At 39.4% G+C, this 22963-nt stretch overlaps 1 protein-coding gene across 1 annotated transcript in view; it reads left to right on the top strand.

Annotated features, from left to right (window-relative positions):
- The first annotated feature begins 4957 nt into the window (after nucleotides 1-4957).
- CERKL (CERK like autophagy regulator) overlaps nucleotides 4958-22963 on the top strand; it is a 56521-nt gene continuing 38515 nt past the window's right edge. Inside the window, exon 1 of the mRNA XM_075711333.1 lies at nucleotides 4958-5276. Coding sequence (XP_075567448.1) covers nucleotides 4958-5276 — 319 coding nt within the window. The remainder of the gene's footprint in view (nucleotides 5277-22963) is intronic.

The raw sequence follows: 22963 nt of genomic DNA, 5'->3' as shown, positions 1-22963 counted from the left end.
CCTCCTTCAAGAACTGTGTTTAAGAAGAAGCTCTCACCCCTAGTATCTGCCCTCATGATATTGCAGCCATGCCTGGGTCTGGCCATATCCAGACCCTGACCCACAGACTTGGTATGACCTTGCTTGACCTTGGACCTGCCTTGACAGTATAGACTTCCCTGGTGGTTGCTGAGCTAGCACTGACACTGGTTGCTGTCACCAAACCTGACCTGCTGACTCTGCTTTTCAACTTGATGTTGGACCTACCTCATTGCAGTGGGTTTGTCTAACTATCTGGACTCTTGGCTGAACTTAGCCACACACAGCTCTGCTCACCTTGGTCAGGTATGTGGGGCCCTACCTGACTTATGGTCACTCTCAGCTCCACTTCCCATTATAGAGGAGCCTGCCTTTACTGCTCCTTGACTCTCCTCCTCTTGTGTTTCTGGCTGCTAGGGCCCTGAGGGCACTACTGAGCCTTAAAAACCCTGACCAGCCCCACCTGCAACCCACCAACCCCGCCCAAGGGCCCGGAGCTCTATTTAAGCTCAGCCTGGGATGCTAGTGAGGCTGAACCTTGAATACTGTGTCCAGTTTTGGGCCCCTCAATACAACAAAGACATTGAGGTGCTGGAGCGTGTTCAGAGAAGGGCAACAAAGCTGGTGAAGGGTCTGGAGCACAGGCCTTATGAGGAGTGGCTGAGGTAATGGGGGTTGTTTAGCCTGGAGAAGAGGAGGCTGAGAGGAGACCTCATCATTCTCTACAACTACCTCAAAGGAGGCTGTAGTGAGGTGGGTGTTGGTCTCTTCTCCCAAGTAGTTAGTGATAGGACAAAAGGAAATGGCCTCAAGCTGTGCCAGGGGAGGTTTAGATTGGATATTAGGAAAAATTTCTTCATGGAAAGAGTGGTCAAACATTGGAACAGGCTGCCCAGAGAGGTGGTGGAGTCACCATCCCTGGAAGCATTCAAAAAATGGGCAGATGTGGCACTCTGGGACATGGTTTAGTCTAGTCTACCCTTGATTGGTTTAGTGTGGACTTGGTAATGTTAGGTTAATGGTTGGACTGGATGATCTTAAAGGTCTTTTCCAACCTAAACAATTCTATGATTCTATCAGTCCTTCCTTTAGAGATGCTGTGGGATGCTGGTCTCCAGTTCAGCCACAGCCCTGATCTGGCTATGAGCCCTGCTGATCCAGATCTGCAAGCTGATATCTTGGCTTCAGACCTGCCTCATCACTGTGAACTTGCCTGATGATTTGGATTCTCAGGAGATCCTGGCACCTTCCCCTGGGCTTCCTTGCTCAGGTACCACCAGGTGGGTCCCCTGCCTTGGTAGCCCTGGGGTCACCCTCTTGGTTCCCTGGCCCTTAGGGCACAGCTGGCCCTTGCTGTGCCCTGACTATGGTTTTCCTTCCCTTCCTGGTGTGTCCCCCTGCCCCCTTTTTGCCCCTTCTAATTTACTTGAGCTATTTATTTAAAAAAAAAAGTTAAGACAATTTCTAAGGCAGCTCCACTGCTTCTATAAGTAAAATGGACTAACAGAGTAACCTGGGATTCAGACTATAAAACATGGCACAAACCTGTTCTGTGAACTCAGTTCTAGGAATTTTTTTATTCCTGGTATACTGTAAGAATGCATTCTTTCCATACTTATCACTAGAAAAAGAGAATAGCTATGTCTTCTAGAGGACTGCTGATGAACTAGATGTCCTCATGCACTGCATATTTAATCACCCTTAAACTGAAAGAGTTACATTCAATTCAAAGACAAAGAATTACTTTATGCAGAGAAAACACCAAATATTTATAAATATTCAAAGAATACGTTGGGATGCTATCTGAAGAGCTGCAAAATTTAATTTGAAGGATTTTTATAAAAAATGTCCTTCAACTTACTCCTTATTAAGATGTGAATAGAGCTTCTCTGTGTTCATGTATCTATTAACATTGAATCAAAATGCATATGAGAGAACAGGAAAGTAAAACACATTTTAGCTGCTTTGGATCACTTGCAATGCCTTCTATGTCATCCCTATTCCTTGTGCAGCTGAATTTCTGCATGTCCCTTGATCATTCTGCCATCACAGGTACCTATATGCTGCTCTTCCAAATTCTGGCTATGATCAAGGATGTAGAAGAAATCGAGGCCATTACATATAGGTTCAGTGCTCTATACTGTTTGGCTGCCTACTATACAATTCCTGCTACACATTTACTGTTTGTCTTGTGTCTGTCTTTTTTTTTTTTCCTTTTCCTCTAATATGGGAACATCATACATGATACTACATGGGATCATCAATACACACAACCTTTCTTACAAGAAAGGACAAGGAAGTTCTATGTGTGAGAGTTCCAGACATAGTCTGGAAAATGGATAAAATTATATTGCTGGACTATTCCACGTTTTTTCAAATTCAATGTGTAAATCTGAAATTGTGCTTTTAAAAAAAAAGTCTATTACAGTAGACTTGCTTAGAATATTATTTTTTTTCCCCAGGAAAAACTGTCTGTCTCAGACTTACAAAGGATCGTGGGGATTGAGGATTTGTGAACAGTAGCAAACCAAGAGTGAACAGACTTGCATGTTCCTCCTATGGTTTTTGTTACTATATACAGTTCTCTGACTATTTTTCTATTTTTATGTACTACATTTTAGTATCTTAACATTTGCTGATTTAATACACCTTTCAAGTAACATCAATAAAAGGGTGTTAGAAGTTTCTGGTGACAATATATAACTATAGATGGGATAGGCTAGTAAATGATCCCAGAAACAAATACAAATGACTGCAGGGGATTATAAAAGACATACAGCCTCAAAATTGATTCAACTACACCCAGTTTCATGTTGTGCTTTATCTTCTAGTTAATGATTTAGCTTTCCTTTTGAATGACATCAGTGCAAACACATTAAAGATCACCGATGCCAAATAACATACACAAGTTTAATTGGTTCATCTACTGTTGTACCAGAATGATAAATTGGTAAGGCAAGCTTGCTTGTTTGGCTTGCAGTTTTTCCTGCCTTGTCCCCCAGTTATCTTCAGGGAAAAAAAAGAAAAAAAAAAAGTAGTTTGCACAAAACTTCCACAGTTTACACATAATTTCAATTATTTACACTTTATTTTATCTGATTACTCGGCAGTAACAGAGCAGCAACAAAGAAGATCTAAGGGACAAAAAATATTGACACAATTAAAGTCAGAATAAACCTATTGACATTAACAGTTTTAAGCAAGCAGAAACTTTATGTGGTCATGTTATGATTCAGAAAGACAAATTAGTGAGGGCTACATTTCAGTGAAAGCTGTATCAATAGCTCAATGCAAATTGAAAAGCACCTACAGGTTGCATATTTAACAAATATTCAGAGCACACTTTAAACGTGGCAAAGTAATAGATGGAAATAAGTATTAAAAAGCTGTACCATGGTGACTTTTAAAATGTGTCTTAAAACTGTCTTCTCAGCTACATAATTAGCAGCTTGCTACAGGTTTTACAGAACTATTAAGGAAGGCAGCTTAAAAGTTGTGAAATCATGTATCACCTTATGGACTCTCAGCTGGTTTGATTGCAGACAATCAGATTTCCTTACCTGTAACAGCATTTCTCTTCTAGAAAGACAAGCATCACAGGAAGAGCCTTGGATATTTTGACATGTGGTTTGAACTGCAATTTGTATCAAACTGCAAAAGGCAATATTTTAAATTAATTGCTTTATTTCTCAGAGGGATGTTGTATATTTGTCTTATTACAAATACTAAAGATAAAACTACCAAACTGCTCATTTAAAAATGTCCTTTTTGTGCACTAATAAGCCACCATGACATTACACAACTCGGAACTAAAAAAACCCCTTCCTGTTTTCCTTCAAGGTAAGCCCGTACAGGTTCAGGAGCACCTTATGAATTGGAGTTGGTGCTGGAGTTCTAATGTGATTGTCGTCAGTGCATCTCACAGCACCTGTGAGTGAAGCTGTCATAGCTCCAAACAGTAAAATCTATGATTTACAGGGCGAGAGTAAAGAAGCAGTCTCCCTCTTCTGCATTTAAGCTTTGAGGGTGAGGGATGACCATGCAACATTCTGGGTACACTTTCAGCATTGGCCCACTTGCTACAGAATCCAATGTTGCACAAGTTTATATCAGATTCTGAGTCCAAGTGTTCCTCAATTGCTATGAAGGGTTATGTATAAATTGTGATAACTCCACCTAGGTTTATGATAATACTCTTTTTTATGGCATGAATGTCAACATGGTATTTATCTTAAAGCTAAGCCATAGATGCAACCCGTGAAAGACTTGACCTTTTTAGTATGAAAGGGCTATTATAGCTTCATGTCATAGTTTTCCGAAGCTAAATAATCGTAGTATTTTAGTGACAACAGGAAAGCAGAAGACGTATGGGGCTCTGACAAAGAAAATGAACTCGTGTAGCTAGAGGATTCCTTCACTGCACTCCTTGGGGAAGTAACTTAGGAGAACAAACCCGTAGGAAGCCAGGCAGCCTTTCCACCGTTGTCACTGTGCTCCAGTAGAGCGCGGTACCTAACCCAGCGTCCCGGGTTTCCCCGCTCCCCAGCGCAGGCTGGCGGCAGGGCAAGCCCCAGCGGGCGGCAGCGGGGCCGTGGTGCCAGCCCGCGCTCGGCCCCGTTTCGGGTGACCCGGCGCAGTCCTGCCCCGCCGGTGGCAGCGAAGGGCTCCCCCTCGGCGGCGGAAGGGAGCGCCGTCCCCCCCAGGAGGGGCTCAGCGCGGCCCCGGGCAGCCTGACCCGCTCCTCTCCCACCGCTGCCCGTCAGGCGAGCGGCGGGCCCGCGGCAGACCTGCGGGCGGCGCCGGGCGAGGCCGCGGCTGGCGGCCCGGGACGGGCGCCCTCCCGCCGGCCCCCGGGCGGCCGCGGCTCCGCCCGCGGGGCGGGGCGGGCGCTGCCTTGGCAGCAGCCGGGACGCCGCGGGCGGGCGGCGGTGCCGGCGCCATGCTGGGCGGCGCGGCCCCCTTCCTCCGCCCGCAGAGACGGGCCTGGCCCGAGCGCCCGCCGGGCCGCCGGCCCCCGCGCGAGCAGCGCGCGCAGGCGGCGGCCGTTGGCGCTGCTCGCGCTCGCGCCTCAGCGGCGGCGCCCGAAGAGCGGCGGCGGCGGAGGGTGGCCCCGCTGGCGGCGGCGGCGGCCCCGCCGGCCGAGGCGGGAGAGGAGCCGCTCCTCAGGGGCATCTTCGAGATCAGCAAGAGGAGCTGCGACGTGGTGCTGAGCGCCCGGCGGCTCCGCTGGAGCCCCATCTTGCCCGAGAGCCCCGCAGGTGGGACGGGGCGGGGCGGGGCGGGGGGTGTCCGCCGCGGGGGCCGGGCCCGGGCCCAGGCCGCCTCCGGGAGCGGGCGGCGTCAGCGCGGGGCCGCCCTTGGCGAGCTGGCCTTCCCGCGGCGCTGCGGGGGGGAGGCGGGCTGCGGCTGGGCCCTCTCCGGGCAGGGCGATGGAGAGGCGCCTTGAAACGGGATTATAGTCACCTAGTTAAAGTCAGCGGGTCAGGCATGTCTCTTCCCTTCAAGGTTATGCTGGGGATTTAAAAAAAAAAAAAAAAGTTTATAACGCAGTGAGCATCTTGTATCTGAACCAACTCTCCCTGGCAAGAGCCTTTACTTCTTGGCGGGTGATATGAAAAGGACAAAATGTAAGAGCTGGTGTTTTTACGGCTTCTTAGCCCCAGGCAGAACAGTAAGAGGATTTGATTTTCTTTCTGCTGCATCAGCTTTTCTCGGCTTACTCTCTTTGACAGGTACATAAACTAGAGCGCGTGTAGGTGGGTATGGTTTTGTGAGACGTGCCCGAGTTTTGTGATGAGGCTTCTGTGGCAAGTTGTCCTTGCTCCCTGCTTTTCCAGTAAAGCAGCATGCTGTGAGAAAGTGCTGTTACAAAGCATCACTTTGATCAAGTGAAACAAATTATACACAAAAGTTTCAGAAGAGAAGGAATGCTCCTTAAACTTATCCAAATAGTCTTTTTTCTCCCAGAAACTGTGAAAACATAAACTTACTTTCAAAACTACATACAAACTCTTAAAAGTGCCTGTTTACTGTAGTGACCTCCCAGTGTGAAGGAGAAATCAAAGCTGCCTTCAGGAACACAGTTTCCAGACAGCACAGTTGCCTTCTGGTAAGGCGCGGTTAGCTTGTCCAGGGCTAAAATACCAGGTTTATTTTAGTATTATCTTGGACAGAACTTAAAAATTCATATGGTTAAGATCCAACAGCCATAAACGCAGCATACAGAGAAACAAAGTTTCTTCCACATACCAATTTTTCTATGTTATGATAATGTGTTCCTCTTCAAGGTAGTCTGTATCCTGCAGAGGCTCGAGGGTGGTATGGAAGCCTGCAATTCCAGTGCCGCTGCTGCAGAAAAATACTCAGATGCTCACAGCTGAAGTCGTTATGCTTCATTTCATGTAACCATGTTGGGATACCAGAGCTACTGAAATCAAACTAATATGGTGCCATGCACAGCTATTGACTCTTATCCTCCGAATAGTGTAACTGTGTTAATGCAGTGTTGTGCTTGGACTTATATACCTGCTTTTCAGCAGGACCATTGAGTTCTGATGATGGCCGCACTGATGTGCGTACAGTCCTTCCTCTTGTGGAGCCAGTCTGGGTGCCTTAGTAATGCTGTTACGCAATGCTGTAACCTCTCTTCCTTCCCTTTTGGGAATAACTACAGGTCTCTCTGTATGTGATCTGAAGTGAGATTTATTAATTATTTAGTTCTGTGTGCAGTGCTCTAATTTGATTGCCACTTTGTGTTCTGGCTACTTTAATATAGCTTGAATTGTCATGTGTTAGGAAGTAGGGTCCATGATTGTCTTTTAATTGTCGCCGGTGAAAGATTTTAAGGTACAGACAGGAGGAATGAATTTCTATATGTATTGCTTCATGCTTCCAGGGATAGGAATATATTCTGGTTTGTTTTTTTTTTTCTAGGAAAAATCCACACCCTAAATTGCTATTTTATGTAAGTTCTTTTTATACTGAGTTTACTCATGCAGACATTGTGAGCTTTTCTGTCTTAGTTCCTGCAAGTTAATAAAGTATGCAGTGCTTAAAGTCAGGCATATTGTAGATGGCAAAACTTCAGGGATCTTGTGGAAATCAGCACTGACAAGTCAGTGTCAATTATATCAGGATTTGGGCTTTTACTGCACATGTGTTAAATATATGCCAATACTTCATTGTCTCTGACAATTTGGTTTTGTACTATGTTGTGTTGAGCTGCTGAATATTTTGGTTTCTGAGAAGTTTTTAACGTCCTACTTCTTCACTAGCTTCAGTGGAAAAGGCAGTGGTGTCTTCCAAGTGCTATGTTTTTACTGAAGTCTGTGGTAGGCTATGAGCTTTTACTATAGGATTTCCAAATTCTTAAGTGTCAAATACACTAAAAATAAACGGATTTTCAGTTCCTCAGCTGGCATGGATGCCACCACTATGTCATCTGTGGCCGTTCCTGCTGATGCTGTTGCAGAGGTCAAATATGGCTTTTGGAACCTGAATGGTTTTGGTTTGTTTGTTTGTTTGTTTTGTTCCTCTCACGCTATCTTGTATCCCAGTAGGAATTACCTTGGGGTGTTCCAAGTGTGGGACCTGTACTGGTGCTGGGAGGAGCCATCTGTGTTACTGTCTCATTCAGTGTAACAGAAGTACAGCCGTGCAGTGCTTGGGCTGAGCTGTCAGTAGGTACAGGAGATGGTTGATGGCTGTCTGGGTAGGTCTGTTCCACTGGGATTCGGCTTAAGCATACTTTCTCCAAACCAAAATTTTTGTAACGTAGTTTACTTTAGGGTCTAAAAGGTCATGTCTTCGCACTTTGCCAGTGATGCTAAATGAAATGTCTCTTGCTTGGACTTGTTATGTAGTAATTCTTCGTATTTTCGGAAAAGACCTTTCACTCTGTCAAGTTAGAGAACTGCCAGGTAGTCACCTTTTCCCCTTTTCCCTAGCATACCCCCACAATAGTTCCTCAAAAGTATTCTTGTCTGGCTGAAGTTGTTGTTTGCTGTCCACAGTTCTGGGGTTCCCATCATATGCTCTTACATGTGGTAGCTCGTGCAGCCTTGGTTCCTTCAGCTTCTCCTAAATAGAACTCAAAGCTCCAGCTTAAAGTTCCCAAGCAGGTGACATCTGCTGTGCCTGGGCTTGATCATTTCACACTCGTGTATGTGTAGTTCTGGCCCATTGTGCTGTTTCTGTGGAGCTTTTGGCAGCATGACTATCAGGCAGACTTCCTTCTTTACTTGCCCTTTGACTTCTGCAGCTTCTGTCTCCTAGAGGTTTTTGGCTACCAGTGCTCGCTGAGGATTTTTTTGATGGCTTCCTTTGTTGTTCACTCTCCAGACCTCATAGTAAGCTCCACAGCAGCCTCTTCTTCCTTCTCAAATAAGCACGACCCATTATGAATTTTGTGTGTTCACTATTATAACAAAGCTTTGGGCAGAAGTAAGGCCTGGGCAGGCAACTGGATGTGGAGCCTGAGGGAGCGAATGTGTCAACTGGGAATGTGGGCAGTGGAGGCATGGCTTGGTTGCGCCCTCTGAAATGCTAAATTTACAGCCCAGGTGTGCAGCTCGGCTGAGCCTTCTCTTCTCACCGGAGCCAGATACCCTCTGACCCATAGCTGGTTGCTTGCTTTTAACAGTGCAGTGGGTGTTGCAATCAGATGTGGATCTCACAGTCAGTACTTACTAGTTTTTTCTCTAGCTGCTTCCTACGTCGCTTTCCTATGCTATAAATATAATCACTGAAATGAAGAAAAAACAAGACTTCTCTCTCTCTGTTGATAATCCAGCTCCATACTGTAGAGCTTCTCATTTTGGATGCTGCTTCAAAACTATAGCAGAGAAAGCTATCTTAAGTACAGATTTGAATCTTATATGTGATTTTTAGAAGTTCCTAGAAGATATGAAGAATGACTGAATGATGGGAAAAAATAATTATTTACATTTAAGGACAAATGCTGGGAGTGGAATTTTTTGTTGTTGTTGTTGTGGCTAAAGTTTAAAAACTAATGAAATGTAGGGGATTAGCGGTAGTGAATGTGGGAATCATCTGTATTTTAGAACAGTTTCAGTACCAATAGTGTCAATTCAGTCTTCTTTATGCTGTTCTTCCAATATGGATTGTGTTTTGCTGTTGAGTAAGAACTTTAATCCTGATACTTCTTTAAAGCCTTCAGCATCTTTTTAAAGATCGCCGAAGAATTTCCCAATTTACAATAATTGCAGTTTTTCAGCAGATTTCTGTCAGGTAGGAAATGGAACAAGACTGGCACTCAGTCAGTGTTTTACTAGTATGTGGAGTCCAGAGGCTTTTGATCGTTATGAGAAACTTTATAAGTGTAGTTTCTTGTGTGTGTAGTGTACTTGACTGAAGGGTATATGAAGTTGTTCTCTCAGACTGACAGCATGTACACTGGACTGAGTATTTGGATAATAACAACAACAATAATAATAATAATAATTTGGATAAAACTTGCTTTTTTAATATAAGTAATTAAACATAATATTCTAAATTAATTGACCAACAAGAAAGTTCGTTCTCTGGAGCAATCCAGAGGTTAATGTATTATTGAATATATATTTTCATAATGAAGTAAAAAAGATCAAGGTGTTGTTTAAGTATACTATTCTTTATATATAGTATCCTGTAGTTCTTGTTGATATTCTTCTAAAGTGTAGATTTATAAATATTCTATATTAAGTGCAGCAGTAGGGAAAAAAATCACTGATGTATTGCAACAGTGAGAGAGTTAGCAATAAAGGACTTAAAATTAATTCCGAGTGCATAGTGGCCTGCTGCCAAGGCTATTTAGGAACAGATGTGGCTGAAATAGATACCAATAGTCTGTTTGGGATCTCTAAAGTAAGACATCTGTCAGTCTATCAGTCAGTCAGGAATAATGGAAATGGGAACTGGCTGTTACAAAACGTGAATTACTGAAGTTCCACATTGGTGAAATTCAAAGCTTTTGATTCTACTTCTGACGTGTAGAGAGCATAATTTCTCTAAGTGGTTTATCTATTGTCCAAATAGGAAAACTAATTTTAAGGAAGAGACATAAAAATAAGTAATATGAAGTGTGACTGAGAGTAAGATGTACATGTATCACATTAATATATGGCTTTAAGATGTAGATTGGCAGAAGAAAGCATGCAGTTTTAAACAATCCCATGGTGTCTGAACTTGCAAGACAATCTTAAATCTTTTACAAGGAAGTCCCTAAAATTAATGTTTTTTAGATAAATACTGCATGAAACTGTGAAAGAATTTATTAATTTACAACTTTTTGTGAAAAATTAAAAATATTTAAGGAAATGGGGTATACTAATTAAAGATCTCTTAAAATTTGTTCTTTATTTCAGGTGACTTCTAGACATAATGGCTTGATTCTCTGTGTGTCTTTTATCCTTTATCAGCAGATCAGTTCATGGCTACGTGTTTGTGGCACAATTTATGTTGTTTCATGCTTTCTAGTGTTTTTCTTGTATTTCATGTGTTTATGCACCTCTCTGCTTGCATTGAAAGGAATTAGCTAGCATACCTCTTAAGCTTGCGCATGTGTCAGTCAGTTGGATTCTGATGCTACATGAGTTTGAAATAACAGGATTTATTTAGCTTTCACACAAAGTAATGTCTTCTTCATGGCCTTTTCTTTTTAATGCAAACTGTTGGTGATATTGTGGTTTGCGTTTCCTTAAAGCTCTTGTAGGCCATAAAATGGCAAGTTTCAGACTTGCCTAAAGGTGATGGGTTTTGTTTTTGTGGTTGTTTTTCTTCATTTCTTCTGTTGCACTATCTAATAAGTATGCCTTGCCATATACGATTATAGGTAAGGCGATGCTCAGCTTTATTCTTCTTCCCCGCCTGCCTGGCAAGCGAGGGACGGTGGCTGGCTGGGTGCTTGGCGTATTATGCATCATCAGGCGGTTGGCACACCAGTAGCAAGCCAGACGTAGCTGGTGCTGTTTTTTGGCTGCTGAGCAGGCCAATTGAAGAAAGATAGGCTGGACTCAAGGAGCAATCAAGAATACTGTGGTGGGGGTGAGCTGATATACTGGGGGAGTGTAAGGGTTTTGGTGGAGTGCCATATGGGTGTGGGAGGGATTTGTGGGTACCATGGAGAGTGATATTAGTGAACAGAGGGGAAACTGAAGCTGTTGCTGGGCAGATAGGAAGACGTGCAGGGCAGTGCTATAGTGCGTGAGGTATGCATGATACAGGGTAGGGAAATCACTGGAAAGTCAGAGGAGACATAATAAGGTGGTGAGGTAAAGAGAGGTAGGATGCAAGTGCATTTAAAAAAAAAAAAGATATTATCAAACTTCCATGATTTTCCTGTTCATAGAATAATTGCCAACTCTTTTGACTACGCTTTCTGTGCAAAGATGTGCAAGAGTAAATTGGTGGTCTTGCTTATATAGCATGATGGAAAGAATCCAAAAGTGTATATTAAAATAAAAAGTGGATATACTAACCAATCTTTGATGTCCTTGCGAGTGCTATTTTCATGTCTGTGATAGTACTGCAGGGCTAAGAGTCCCTTCCTCAGTGTAAATTACTGTTCTTTTTAAATCATTAAAACCAGCATGCAGTCAAATCCCTTGTCTAAGCATTTATCTTGTATCTCAGTTTCTGAATTGTGCCTTTGAGAAACATTATCTTTTTTACCCCTCTTTCATATTCTAGGTGCTGTTGTAATCTTTTCTTGGTTGTCATTTTACTGAATCATCCCTGAATTTGTACCTCTCTAATATGCACATTTATGTCTTTTTCTGTTGCATCAAATGTTACCAACTTATCTTGACTTTCAAGTGTAGTTTATTGGAAAATGTGTGGTTTCTTTCAGGCGGTCCCTCACATCTAGAAGCAGCGCTCTATAAATGTCCAAGCTACATAATTCCCGAAATCCTTTCCTGATTTTTTTTTTTTTAAAGTAATGTCTGAAGGAAACAAATACGAAATCTGATGAATAGCTTGGCTGCTCAGAGTCTGACACTGCTGCCTACTTTCTTTGTCTGCGGCTGTTTTATCTCCTTGGACTGTGTGTACAATGTGGTTCTGTAGCACCTTGTGTGGGATAGTTGAGGGGATCATGGTGCTTGATGGGGTCTTCTGCTATGGTAATCCATATAAGCTTGCCTCCGTAGTTGTAAATGTGCATGGTAATAAATGGGTCAGAATTCAGAATATGATGTTCTTTTGCTTTTTCTTATTTTGTATCTTGACAAAGGACATGCTCAGATTAAGATATTTCTATCTTTATTTTACAGTTACAAAATAGAAATAAAAATAAAGCAGGAAAGTCTGTCATCTGCTCTTGTTGGAGTCAAAATAAAAAAAACCCCTTAGATAAACAATTTTCCTTTCATTGTAGATATCTTTTTTGTTCCCTATGTATATTACAAGAGCAGCAGGTAAATAATAGGTGTTGTTGCAATTATGCAAAAAACAAACAGGTAGGTATTGGATAGAAGGAATCCCTTTTTGTTTGCTGTTTCATTTAGGTATATCCAACTGTATTATGAGCTGCCTTTAGAAGGAAGTTTTTACTTACATACTCACAGTACTCTAAAAATATGTTTATCCTTCTTAGACAATTTGTGAAAAAGCCTAAATGGCTGAAAATCTGAGAACATAAACCTGAAGAATTGAATAGTCTCTGTGTACCTTAATGTTAGTGGGTTGTGGAACTAATGTTTTCCTTTCAAGGAAATCGGTGGTCCTGGTTTTTATGACTTATGTTGTAACAGTATGTGCAGACAAAAAAACATAATGTGTTGAGTATCTGATACATGTATTACCATATTGCCATAAGGAACTGCTGTTATGTTAGACACCAACTGATTTCGTGATAGTGTTGGATTTCCCTCACATATGCTTATGTTTTTGTACAGATGATCCTTTAGGAACATCTGCTAGTTTTGTGGTGGTATCTGCTGTTTCCTTTCAAAATTTGACCTTTTTGTCATTTACTACTGGGACTGCTATTGAATTGCATTATACTATGATCCTTTTCTAAATTGATTCCTGTCTCATAGACACGAACTGTCAGTTTTTTGAGTTGTGTTTCACCATTCTCTGACATACTACAGAGTTGAGTGCAACTGTTAAGTTAATAAATTAACCTTTTAGAATACCATTTAATGATAATTATAATTTTTTAAGCTGCTAACTTGAAATAGTGACTAGAACTTCCTCCTTCCAACTGTTTAGGTAGTCTCAAAAATACTTGTGTCTGCAGATTAAGTGCAAGGATGGTATTTCTCAAACTTCCACTAGGGAAGAAGTTCTGGAACTCCCTTCTTGCATTTAGGAATGCTTCCCCCTTTAGTTGAAGTGCAGATAATCTTTTGGACAGTGATACCAGCTTAGGATCACATCTTCAAGTGTAGCTGAATAAGTGAAAATGCAGGCACAACTGAAATTCAGTTGTGCATGTGGCACTACAACTGTCAGGGAAGTCATGACCCTGTAAATGCGACCAAAAATGGGTTCTTAGCATGTTGGAAACTCCTCCTCTTGGATGAATAACCAAGACATATTATAATCTGTACTATAACCTCTCTTTCACGTGTAGAAGTTATCTGGGTAACTGTATTTTACGTAGTTATGATGAAGAGTTGAAGACATTGGTATTTCCTATTTCTGCACTCTGGCTGAGCATAGAAATCCTTTTTGTAGGAGTTCAGATTTTAATATCAAACTGTTTTGCTGTGGCCCTCTGCAGGAATAAATGGTGTGTTGACTTTTTGTAATTTGGAAAAGTGGCTAATTATTTTGTTTCCAACATATGATATATGCTTGTATAGAGATAGTAGTTACTTTCACATAACACCGTTTGTGGTTTTAAAAGTTAAATGTGTATTTAAGCATGCATGAGACTTAATATTTTGAAAAATGTTTAGGCTTCTGGTATTTCTTTAGCTTCATTTATTGATACATGTTGTCATCTGGTTATACCTTTTTACTCCAAACTGTATTAATTCCAAAGGTGATTTTGAAGTTAAAAGTAATTGACTTCATATTTTTCAGTGACAATGCTGCTAAAGGAAAAAAAAATAGTTAACTCATTTAAAATGCATTTGTGGCTTTCTTGGTCAAATCTAAATTTCTTTATGAACATGTATTTTGTTATTATCACAATATGGAGATGAAAAATGCACTCTTGAATACAAACACGTTGCTTCCTGTAAGGTCTCAAAGTAACTGTTTTCCTATTGCGTTTCCTCGTGGAGTCATAATCCACCCCCCCTCCCCAACATAAGTTCAGTGGAGCAACAAGAAACATCCTACAAACCTGGAATTTTTGTGATACTAGAATTACCAATATTACTGGCTCTTCTTTGGAGAAGAATCAATAAGCTGTGTTTCATACAACATTCTAATCCCCATTATTTAGGTACAGTTATCTAGAGTGGCTTGTTTATGGTGTATTAGCTGAGTTTATCTTTTGGGAAGGAGTTTGGTGCTCAGAGATGAGTGCATTTGTTTGAAGCCTTGAGCTGTATTTATATCTTTATCATGCTCATAAATGGGAGTGTTTAAAAATGTTTATGTAGAGATTGAGAGGGTGCTTCTCATTTTTATTCCTTCCCCAAATTTTCCTAGTTTGCTTCTTTTTAAGATTGAAGAATATCCTCAGGTTATTCTTTGCTGGGTGGGTATTTGATTAAAAGAATTTTTTTGTGTGTGGTTTACATTTGTCATTCTAGCTGAATGTTGTAAAATATTTCAGCATAGTGTCTACTGTAAATGCCAAATATTGAATGTTATTTTATGAATGTTAGAGATTAAAGAAAACAAAAACACAGCACAGAACTCATTTTGAGCTCTTTATGTGTATCTATCAATTACAATATAGCTCTTAGCAACTTTGAGATTGATGCGATAAATACGTAAGCCCTTAAGTTGCAAACCCAAGAAAATGCCTCAAGCCACACTTAATTTGGAGGTTTTGCAGTATGATTGTAAGCCAGAGCATGTAGCCAGATTGTAAGCCACAACACTGGACTATTGTAAAGTTTGAGCTCAGAAACCAGAGTGCATCACAAATTATTAAAATGATCCCAGGATAACTTGTCTAAGAATTAAAAATTATTTTCCAGGCCCACCATTGGCTTTATGTTACAAGGAATGATTAGTTTTCCTTACTAGTAGTATGGAAGCTGCTGTTTTCTCTCATGGTCAGTCAGTGGTAACAGACACAGATAAATGTGTGTGTTTTAAAAAAAAAAAAGATAATAAAAGGTGTTTTAAAAAAATAAAAATTGTAGGTCTGAATTTTCATGTGACCCTTGATGTATGGAAGCCTTTCTGTAAGAAAAATTCTACTTCTTATGTTTCAGATCTAGTGCAACTTCCTCCCCCCCGGCTTCTTGTGTAGTTGTAGGAATATATTAAATCTCTGATTAAAAAAATACCGTAACTTAGTTTACCTTGAGTTCTCTAATCTAGCATGTGGCCCTTTCTTGCCTGTGTGTTGCAATTTTAAACAAATTGTCAGTTCATGAACAGAATTCAATGTCAAACAATTAATTTCCTGTTTTTTGTCTATTTGGGCTATGTAAGATGGTAGTTACTCTAGATGCTTTTCAGTACAGAGTAGTTGCTGTAGTTGTTGGTTTATTTGAACCGTGACAATATATCTCTTCTGTCAGTCCATACACTCAAGTGAATATAGGAAAGTATGCTTTGCGAAGCTCAGAAAATGCAAAGCAACAGATGTTATGTACTGCACAATTATACGTATCCTGGAAACAGATCGTTACGCAGTGGAGACAGTCTTGGGAAAACAAAATTTGACATACAAATGATCAAGTTAAGGGTAACAGCAATAAATACTTATGACTAAGTATAATGCTGTTTTGCAGATACTGTTCTGAGTTTGAGTAATTAAGTGCTCATTGTTCTTTTAAAACCCCCTGTTTGACAGATGTTTAAAAATAATCTTTGTATTTATATTTTTCTGTATTGTTTTAGTACAGTACAGTAGAAATAGAATAAGTATTCTCACTCAAAAATAATGTTGTAGGAAAATGTTTTTTAAAAAAAAGCCTATGTTATTGTAACTTAAGTGAAAACTCTTGTAAATAAATTGCTAAAACTAAATAAGAAAAATTTCAAGGTAACTTGCTGGCTTTCTGTGTGAAAACAGCACATCTTTGCCTGGCTGATCTGTTGACTGTTCTGAAGATGGTTCAGAATGAGATTGCTCCCATCCAAGTCATCTCCCTGGTACGCTGTTTGTTGCAGGGTCTTTCGGAGACTTGTCAAACAGCTCTGTCAAGAAAAGTGCTGAAAGATTTCATACATGGATGGTTTTGGACTTCCCAAAGGCCTGCTCTGTCACATCTGCGTAGTGTAACTGGGGGTGAGGTAATTAGTTAGGGATCAAAATTATCATAGCACCAGTGAATAATACACTAACAGTTAGATGGCTATAGATGGTGGTAACTCATGTCGACGTCAAACTTTAAACAGATTTCTGGTTTCACTTAGTGTTCTGCAGTTGGCGCTTTCCAGGGTAAACCTAAATATATTGATATGTTACAATAATTGGGAGAAGGTTGTGTGTAGATGTCTATTTTTAACTTGGTATTGTTTTTATTAAAGGAAAAAGAATGCTTCTGAATATTTCATGTGAAATGTAATGTTACTTGGTCACTTGACTGCAACACACTCAGTAAACAAGGCTGTGATTACACTAAGAATATCCTCCAGATCCTTTTCTGTTCCATAGATCTTTCATGATGGACGAGTAGTAATAACTATGGTTGCTTTAGAAAACAAGGCTTAGCAGAAGAAAAGAGTACCTGACAAATGTTTGTAGGTTTTTTGTTTCTGTAGTAAAATAAAAAGGGTTTGGTTTTTTTTTTACGCTTACATTTGTTGAGGAGTTAATTATTTAAAATATGATGGAAACAAGCAGGTGGTGTTTTTGAATTTTCGTCCCTAGGTCTCACTTGTTTTATGGAAACCATTTATGGAATGTACACACAGAAATTCAGTACTGAACTTATGATGTAATTTATACATATATGCTTGTTTGTCTTGCTTAAAGCAGCTACTGCTTTTTACATTTGCAAGTTTAAGAATTTAGCAATCAGTTTGTATGCAGGAGCAGACTAATAAAATGAACTTACAGTAAAAAGAAAACTGTTCTTAAACATTTCTGGTTTATCTTTCTAATGTTTGTTTCCTTTGACTAACTCATGGAGCGAAGGCTGCCTGAAAAGTTCATAGTGCCTTTGGTATATTAACGATGTGGTCTGGAAGGAGTATGGAAGAGAAAAAATGGCATGGGATAAACACAGAAAAGGAGGAATGCTGAATTTGTTTAGGCACTGTTAAAATAGGAGTGGAAAAGCATGTAGAGATTGTCAGTTATGTCCTACAGCACAGCTTCAGAGACATTGCTGTTTTACTGATTTGACCAGGCAATGGGACAGTGAGTCCAAGAGTTGATATAATTAAGCATAGTGTAATGTATTGATCTCTTATTTGAATGCTATCAGCTTGGGTTCAAGATCAGGAGCTGTAGCTAGACCATTCTGGACGTATATGATCATAGGTTTATTATGTGGAAAATGTCATCTGTCACTTAAACAGTTGTTAGGATTATTATGTTAAGGATCATTAGGGCATAAATGGAGACTAAAACAGATGTTTGTATGCTCTATAAACCAATGGTTATTTAAGCACATCTTGAATGCTATGTGCAGTTCTGGTGTTGGCAGCAAAGATGATGTGGGACTGGAGAAGGTTCAGGGAGTGACAATGATTAAAGGTAAGGAATGGCTCCTGGATGAGAGTAACGGACTAGGCCGGCACTTTTTGGTCTGAAAGGGAGGCAGTTGAGATGGGGCCTGGAGAGACTAGATGGCAACGGCTTTCTGTCTTTCAACATAAGAAACAGGGTGCTAATAAGGCTAAGAAGAACTAGGCTCAAAACAAAAAGAATACTCATGCAGCAAGTGAGAGAACTGCAAAACTGACTGCCAAATGATATTGTTAATGCTAAAAGATTTTGTGGATTCAGCTGGAGATGGAAGGCCTCATTTGAGGGCTGTTAAATGTGTAGATACTGCAGTCAGTTCAGGGTGTCCCAAATAAAAACAGGTGGGGAGTGGAAAAGTGTTAGTGGAAAATAGAATACATGCTTGCTTTATTCCTTCTCTACTCTTAACATCTGCTTATGGCTATGGTTTGACATAAGATACCGGGACAGATGGACTTTTGCTCTGACTTGGTATTGCAGGTCTTATGTACCAGAAACCAGTTAAATTATATTTAAATGATATTTTATGTAAAAGCACACACATCACTAGTCTGTAACTCCATCTGTATTTGCACTACTAAGCAAGCTTTCTTGGTAGAATTTGAACTGCAGTTTGCCTAGCCTTCTGTTAGCAAGGTACTTGTTTTTATTGGTAGATCGATACAGTTTAAAGAATGTATGTTCTTTGTCTGACAAAATATCAAGAGGTTAATTTTATTAAATGTTTAAGAATTACAATACAGTAGCAGACTGTATAGGAAACCTGTATTTCTTAGCTGTAAGTGCCTTGAAAATATTGCTCATACGTATGTTTGTAATTATTATAGTTTTGGGGTTTTTTTTATTTTTATTGTGGAGAAGGGAAGTTACATTCAAAATACAATAGCTAAACTTGTATAGGATCTGAGTCTGAAACCATTACAAACCATTCCAGAAGAGTAATTCTTTCCATCAACCTCAAGATCAGGAAAAAGTGCAACTTCAGTATGCTTAGCTGGTATTTTTCCATAAATCTCTTTCAGAAGATTTCTGATGTTCACAGGGTAGAAGATGATCCTCAATGTAAAACATTTATTCGTTATGTCAACAGCTTAAAGATGTGTGCCAAGGTATCTATAGTAATTATTTTTTGAGCACAGGTGATGATAATGTTCTTGCACTGGTTCACTTTAAGGCTAAGTCAAGGATTATTGTGTGATTTGTAATATGTGGCTGGATATGTGCAGAAACTCAAGATTTGTTCAATTGACTTTTAAATAAGCAAGGTAAGTTTAATACTGTGATAGAGGAAAATTTAGATAGAATAGTAACAATAATGCACATATGGTGCAAGTGCCTGTTGGAGACAGTCTGAAGATGTGTCTCTGTTAGTTGCTGTATGGGTGCTTTGAATATGAATCTCTCCCTGGCCCTCCATCTGTATGCAGGATCCTTATGCTGTGAGTAAAATTCTTAGGATCTGCAAATAAGATATTTACTTCAACCTCATAGTGGTAATCCCTGTACATATGTGTCCATTTGGTGTAATGCTAGCATTTAAAAGTTTGGGGGAATAAAAATTTGTATGTATTATGAGAGGTTTGAACTTTATCTTTGTCATCTGACATGTTTCTCCAACAATGAAAACTCATCTCAAATTGGTTTTTTTGGTATGTTGATCAGTAGTCTTTCTCTTTGATTTTAGTACTTCTTAGTACTAGGATTAAGAATAGATTTTGATTAGGAGTAGATATGTAAATGTGGTATGTAACTACAGTTACCATACTGGTAGTATGGTAGTTAAGAGGAGTAGACAGGAGATGTCAAGGAATTTGTTTAAAATAGATGGGAGACTGCTTTTTTGCGGCTATTGGTGCATGCAAGGATGAAAAGCATACATCATGGAAAATTTTAGGGTGCGCTTCTTGGTGGTGGTTTTTTGACTAGTGTCTCTGTTTTGAAGCAGTTGATATGCCTGTCAGAAAATAAGTAGGTTTCTGTATGTAACTTAGTATATTAATGTAGTTTGATGTAAAAGTGAAAGTTATTTCTGTGCTGATAGTTAATTTTGAATTTCATGGTACTTAATGCTAAAATTTTATTCACAAAGCATTTTATGGATTCTGCATGTTCTTTAAAATGCATTAACTTATTCTACTTTATACACTGGTTATTACACAAATCAAAAACTAGATGGAGATATTCTGATGTTTGAGAATCTCATGAAAATTTCAAACAATGTGTTTTAAATGACTCGTTACCATTTATTCTTATAATTCCTGAACGGTATAACAACATGTAATATGAAAACAACTCAAAGTACTGGCTTTACCTGATAATTTCTGAGTGTATTTTCATTTCCAAAATAGCATTATATAAAATTTTCTTATAGTCTAATCAGATATTCCCCAGAATTATCCCCCCCCAGAAAACATTTTGTAGAGCTGTTGATACGCTTTATCAGTCTTACGTACATGATTTGAAACTTAAATTAACTTAAAGACATTTATTATTTACAATTTTAGTTTTATTTCAATATAAGCATATTGCAGTGTGTATTCAACAGTTCTGCTGCTAAATGAAGTAAGCATATACTTAGCTTGCTGCGCAGATATATGGGCACAGGTGGACATCTTGGTAGTATGCACCATGCAGTGAAACACATGGCACTACACAACATGGGGCAAAGAGCACGCAGTTTGAATTAGAAGTCATTTTATGGATACCTTGTACATTTATGCTTGTTCATATAAGGGCTTTAATTTCTAAAGTGTGCATGTTTTTATATGGAACATTGGAGATACACATATTACTCTAATGTAGTTGTCCTTACTTTGTGGAGAGAGGCCGTATTGTATGAGCCTGTTTAGGTCAATATTTTAATAATTTATCTTTATAACTGCTTTTGTCTATATTTATAGTAACATTGGCACCCTGTGTACAGAAGATACAATCAGTGCTGAAAGGAAACTTGCATCCATCTGGAAGCAATAAACTTTTCTAAAAGACTGCACAGTGTTACTTAATCCTGTGATTTCTTACTGTGAGTGAAATTAAGGTTTGGTTCAGTTGTGTCACATCATATTGGTATCAAATCTTTTGTGAGAGCTTTGTCATAGTGTTAAGCTACAAACAAGATTTTAAAATTGATGAAAGTCTGAGACTGTAATTTCCTCAGTCACAGGATTATGCGTCACTGCAAATGTAGTCAATTCTGTAAAATAACAATAATTGTAATACCAGAAATCTTCTGGAGTACTGCATTTTGTAAGCTTTCTCTTTATATGAAGGGCTAATTTGTATACAAGTGACTAAGTATATGTTAAATTTTGCATTGTGTTCTAAGTCCTTTTTGTATTATACATATATCATGTAGTATAAAGTATATCTTAGTATGCCAAAATATTTTACAAAGTTAAAGAAATATAAGCAGTTCCCCTAAGAGGAAGGGGAAAAAACCCCATGTATGTTATAAAGATCGTCTAACAAAATTCTGTGGGTTTTTTGTTGCTTTTCTTTTAAGTCTGTTGCAAGTGTGGTGTACATGAACAAAATAGGATTCATTCGTCCCTGCAGGCAAAGTGGTGTAGCTTACATTCTTCCTATTCCTATGTGGCAACTCTGCTGAAGAGTGTTGGGATGAGGGAAGGGTTTTATGCTTGTCAGAGGACTGTCAGAGGTGCTGTTGCCATCTCATGCCCTTGGGCTAGTGTAGAACGTGCAGATAGAATGATACAAAGGATGGCTGAGTTTATGAAGAAAGCTCCTAAAAAAAAAAAAAAATAGCCCAAAGAACAACAAGGATAATGTCAAACATGTAGCTGTTGATCAATGAGAAGTTATGGATGAGCTTATCTAGCAGCTGATAGCTATGCTTCAATACCTAAAAGCATGAGTTGCTAATGTACGTGAATTACCACTAGCTTACGGAAGGAAATTGTCCTGTGTTTAGAACGGGATGTGTCTGTTCTTTTTTCCTGAAGGAGATGTTTGCTTGAAAATCTTTTCCAGAAAAGACCAAAATTCAGATATTTGAGGCATGTTTGAGTTCCCTGAAAGTGGGACACTGATATTTAGCAGTATGGATGGTTTGTAAATCTGAGGCTGAAGCAAGTTTTGTGCCAGTAAGAGTCCAAGTAGAACTAATTATTAATTTGTAGTTAATCAAACTCAGTGATGTCATGTGGCCCTAAGAAGCTATTTTGATTCCCTACTTCCCCTTATTTTCTGAAATGACAGAAGTAATTGCCATGATTATGACATAAATTAGTAGGTACAAAATAGTGTGTATGTGTGAGAGTTTTTTTGAATGAATGTAAAATTAAGCTCATATTTCCTCTTTGGGGATTCCTTAGTATCTTTCAGCTCTGCTAGCCCATTGTATTAAATCATGTAAGCCATTAGATCCCAGTCTGTTTTATTTCAGAAATCTCTCTCTTTAAATTAATTCCATTATATGATGGTTGTATTGTCGGTCTGTGTAAGACTAGTCATTTAATCTGATGCTTGTGTTTGCAGAGGTTTTACAAAATGATGGAAATCATTGATGTTTGTTACCCTGTTGTTACTCCTAAGTTTGTTACATAACTCCTTTCGCTTATTACATGAAAAGCCCCAACGTTCCAGGTGCTTAATGAAAGGTTTGCTGCTACTTTTCCAATCATATTATGAAATTAGGCAGTATGTGGGCCATACTATTAACATAAAATGTAAAGCTTTCTACAGTAAATTTATTTTCAGTGACCTGTTTCTTGGTGTGGTGTTAATGAGAAAATGTAACTATTAAAAAGCACTGTCTGCTGCATGCATCCTCTCAAATGCTTCAGGTTCAGAATCACTCACTGTCTGCCTTGCTTCCTTCAGCTAGCATTGTTAGCATATTCCCAGTAGATCTTCTTGTTAGGCGAGTTATTTTCATTTCATCATCTCCCTCAAATTCTTTGTTTGAGAATGAAAGGGAAACTCTTCCTTAAGGCGAAGCTTCTTGTCTGGAACAGCATTAGGCCTTAATCACACTTTTCCATGGAGGTATTTATTCAAGAAGCTATTGGACTTCTTTTCAAACTGCCAGTTTTGGTATGTCTTTCTGATGAAGTTCTGCCGTTAGCCTGTAATTAATAAGGAAGGTACTTCGCTGCTCTGAAACAGAGATGGAACGATACACTAATGAAGGCTTGATGGATAGAT

This window comes from Pelecanus crispus, chromosome 5 (genome assembly GCF_030463565.1).
Source record: "Pelecanus crispus isolate bPelCri1 chromosome 5, bPelCri1.pri, whole genome shotgun sequence".
NCBI lineage: Eukaryota > Metazoa > Chordata > Aves > Pelecaniformes > Pelecanidae > Pelecanus > Pelecanus crispus.
This window is presented reverse-complemented; position numbering and strand designations above follow the sequence as displayed.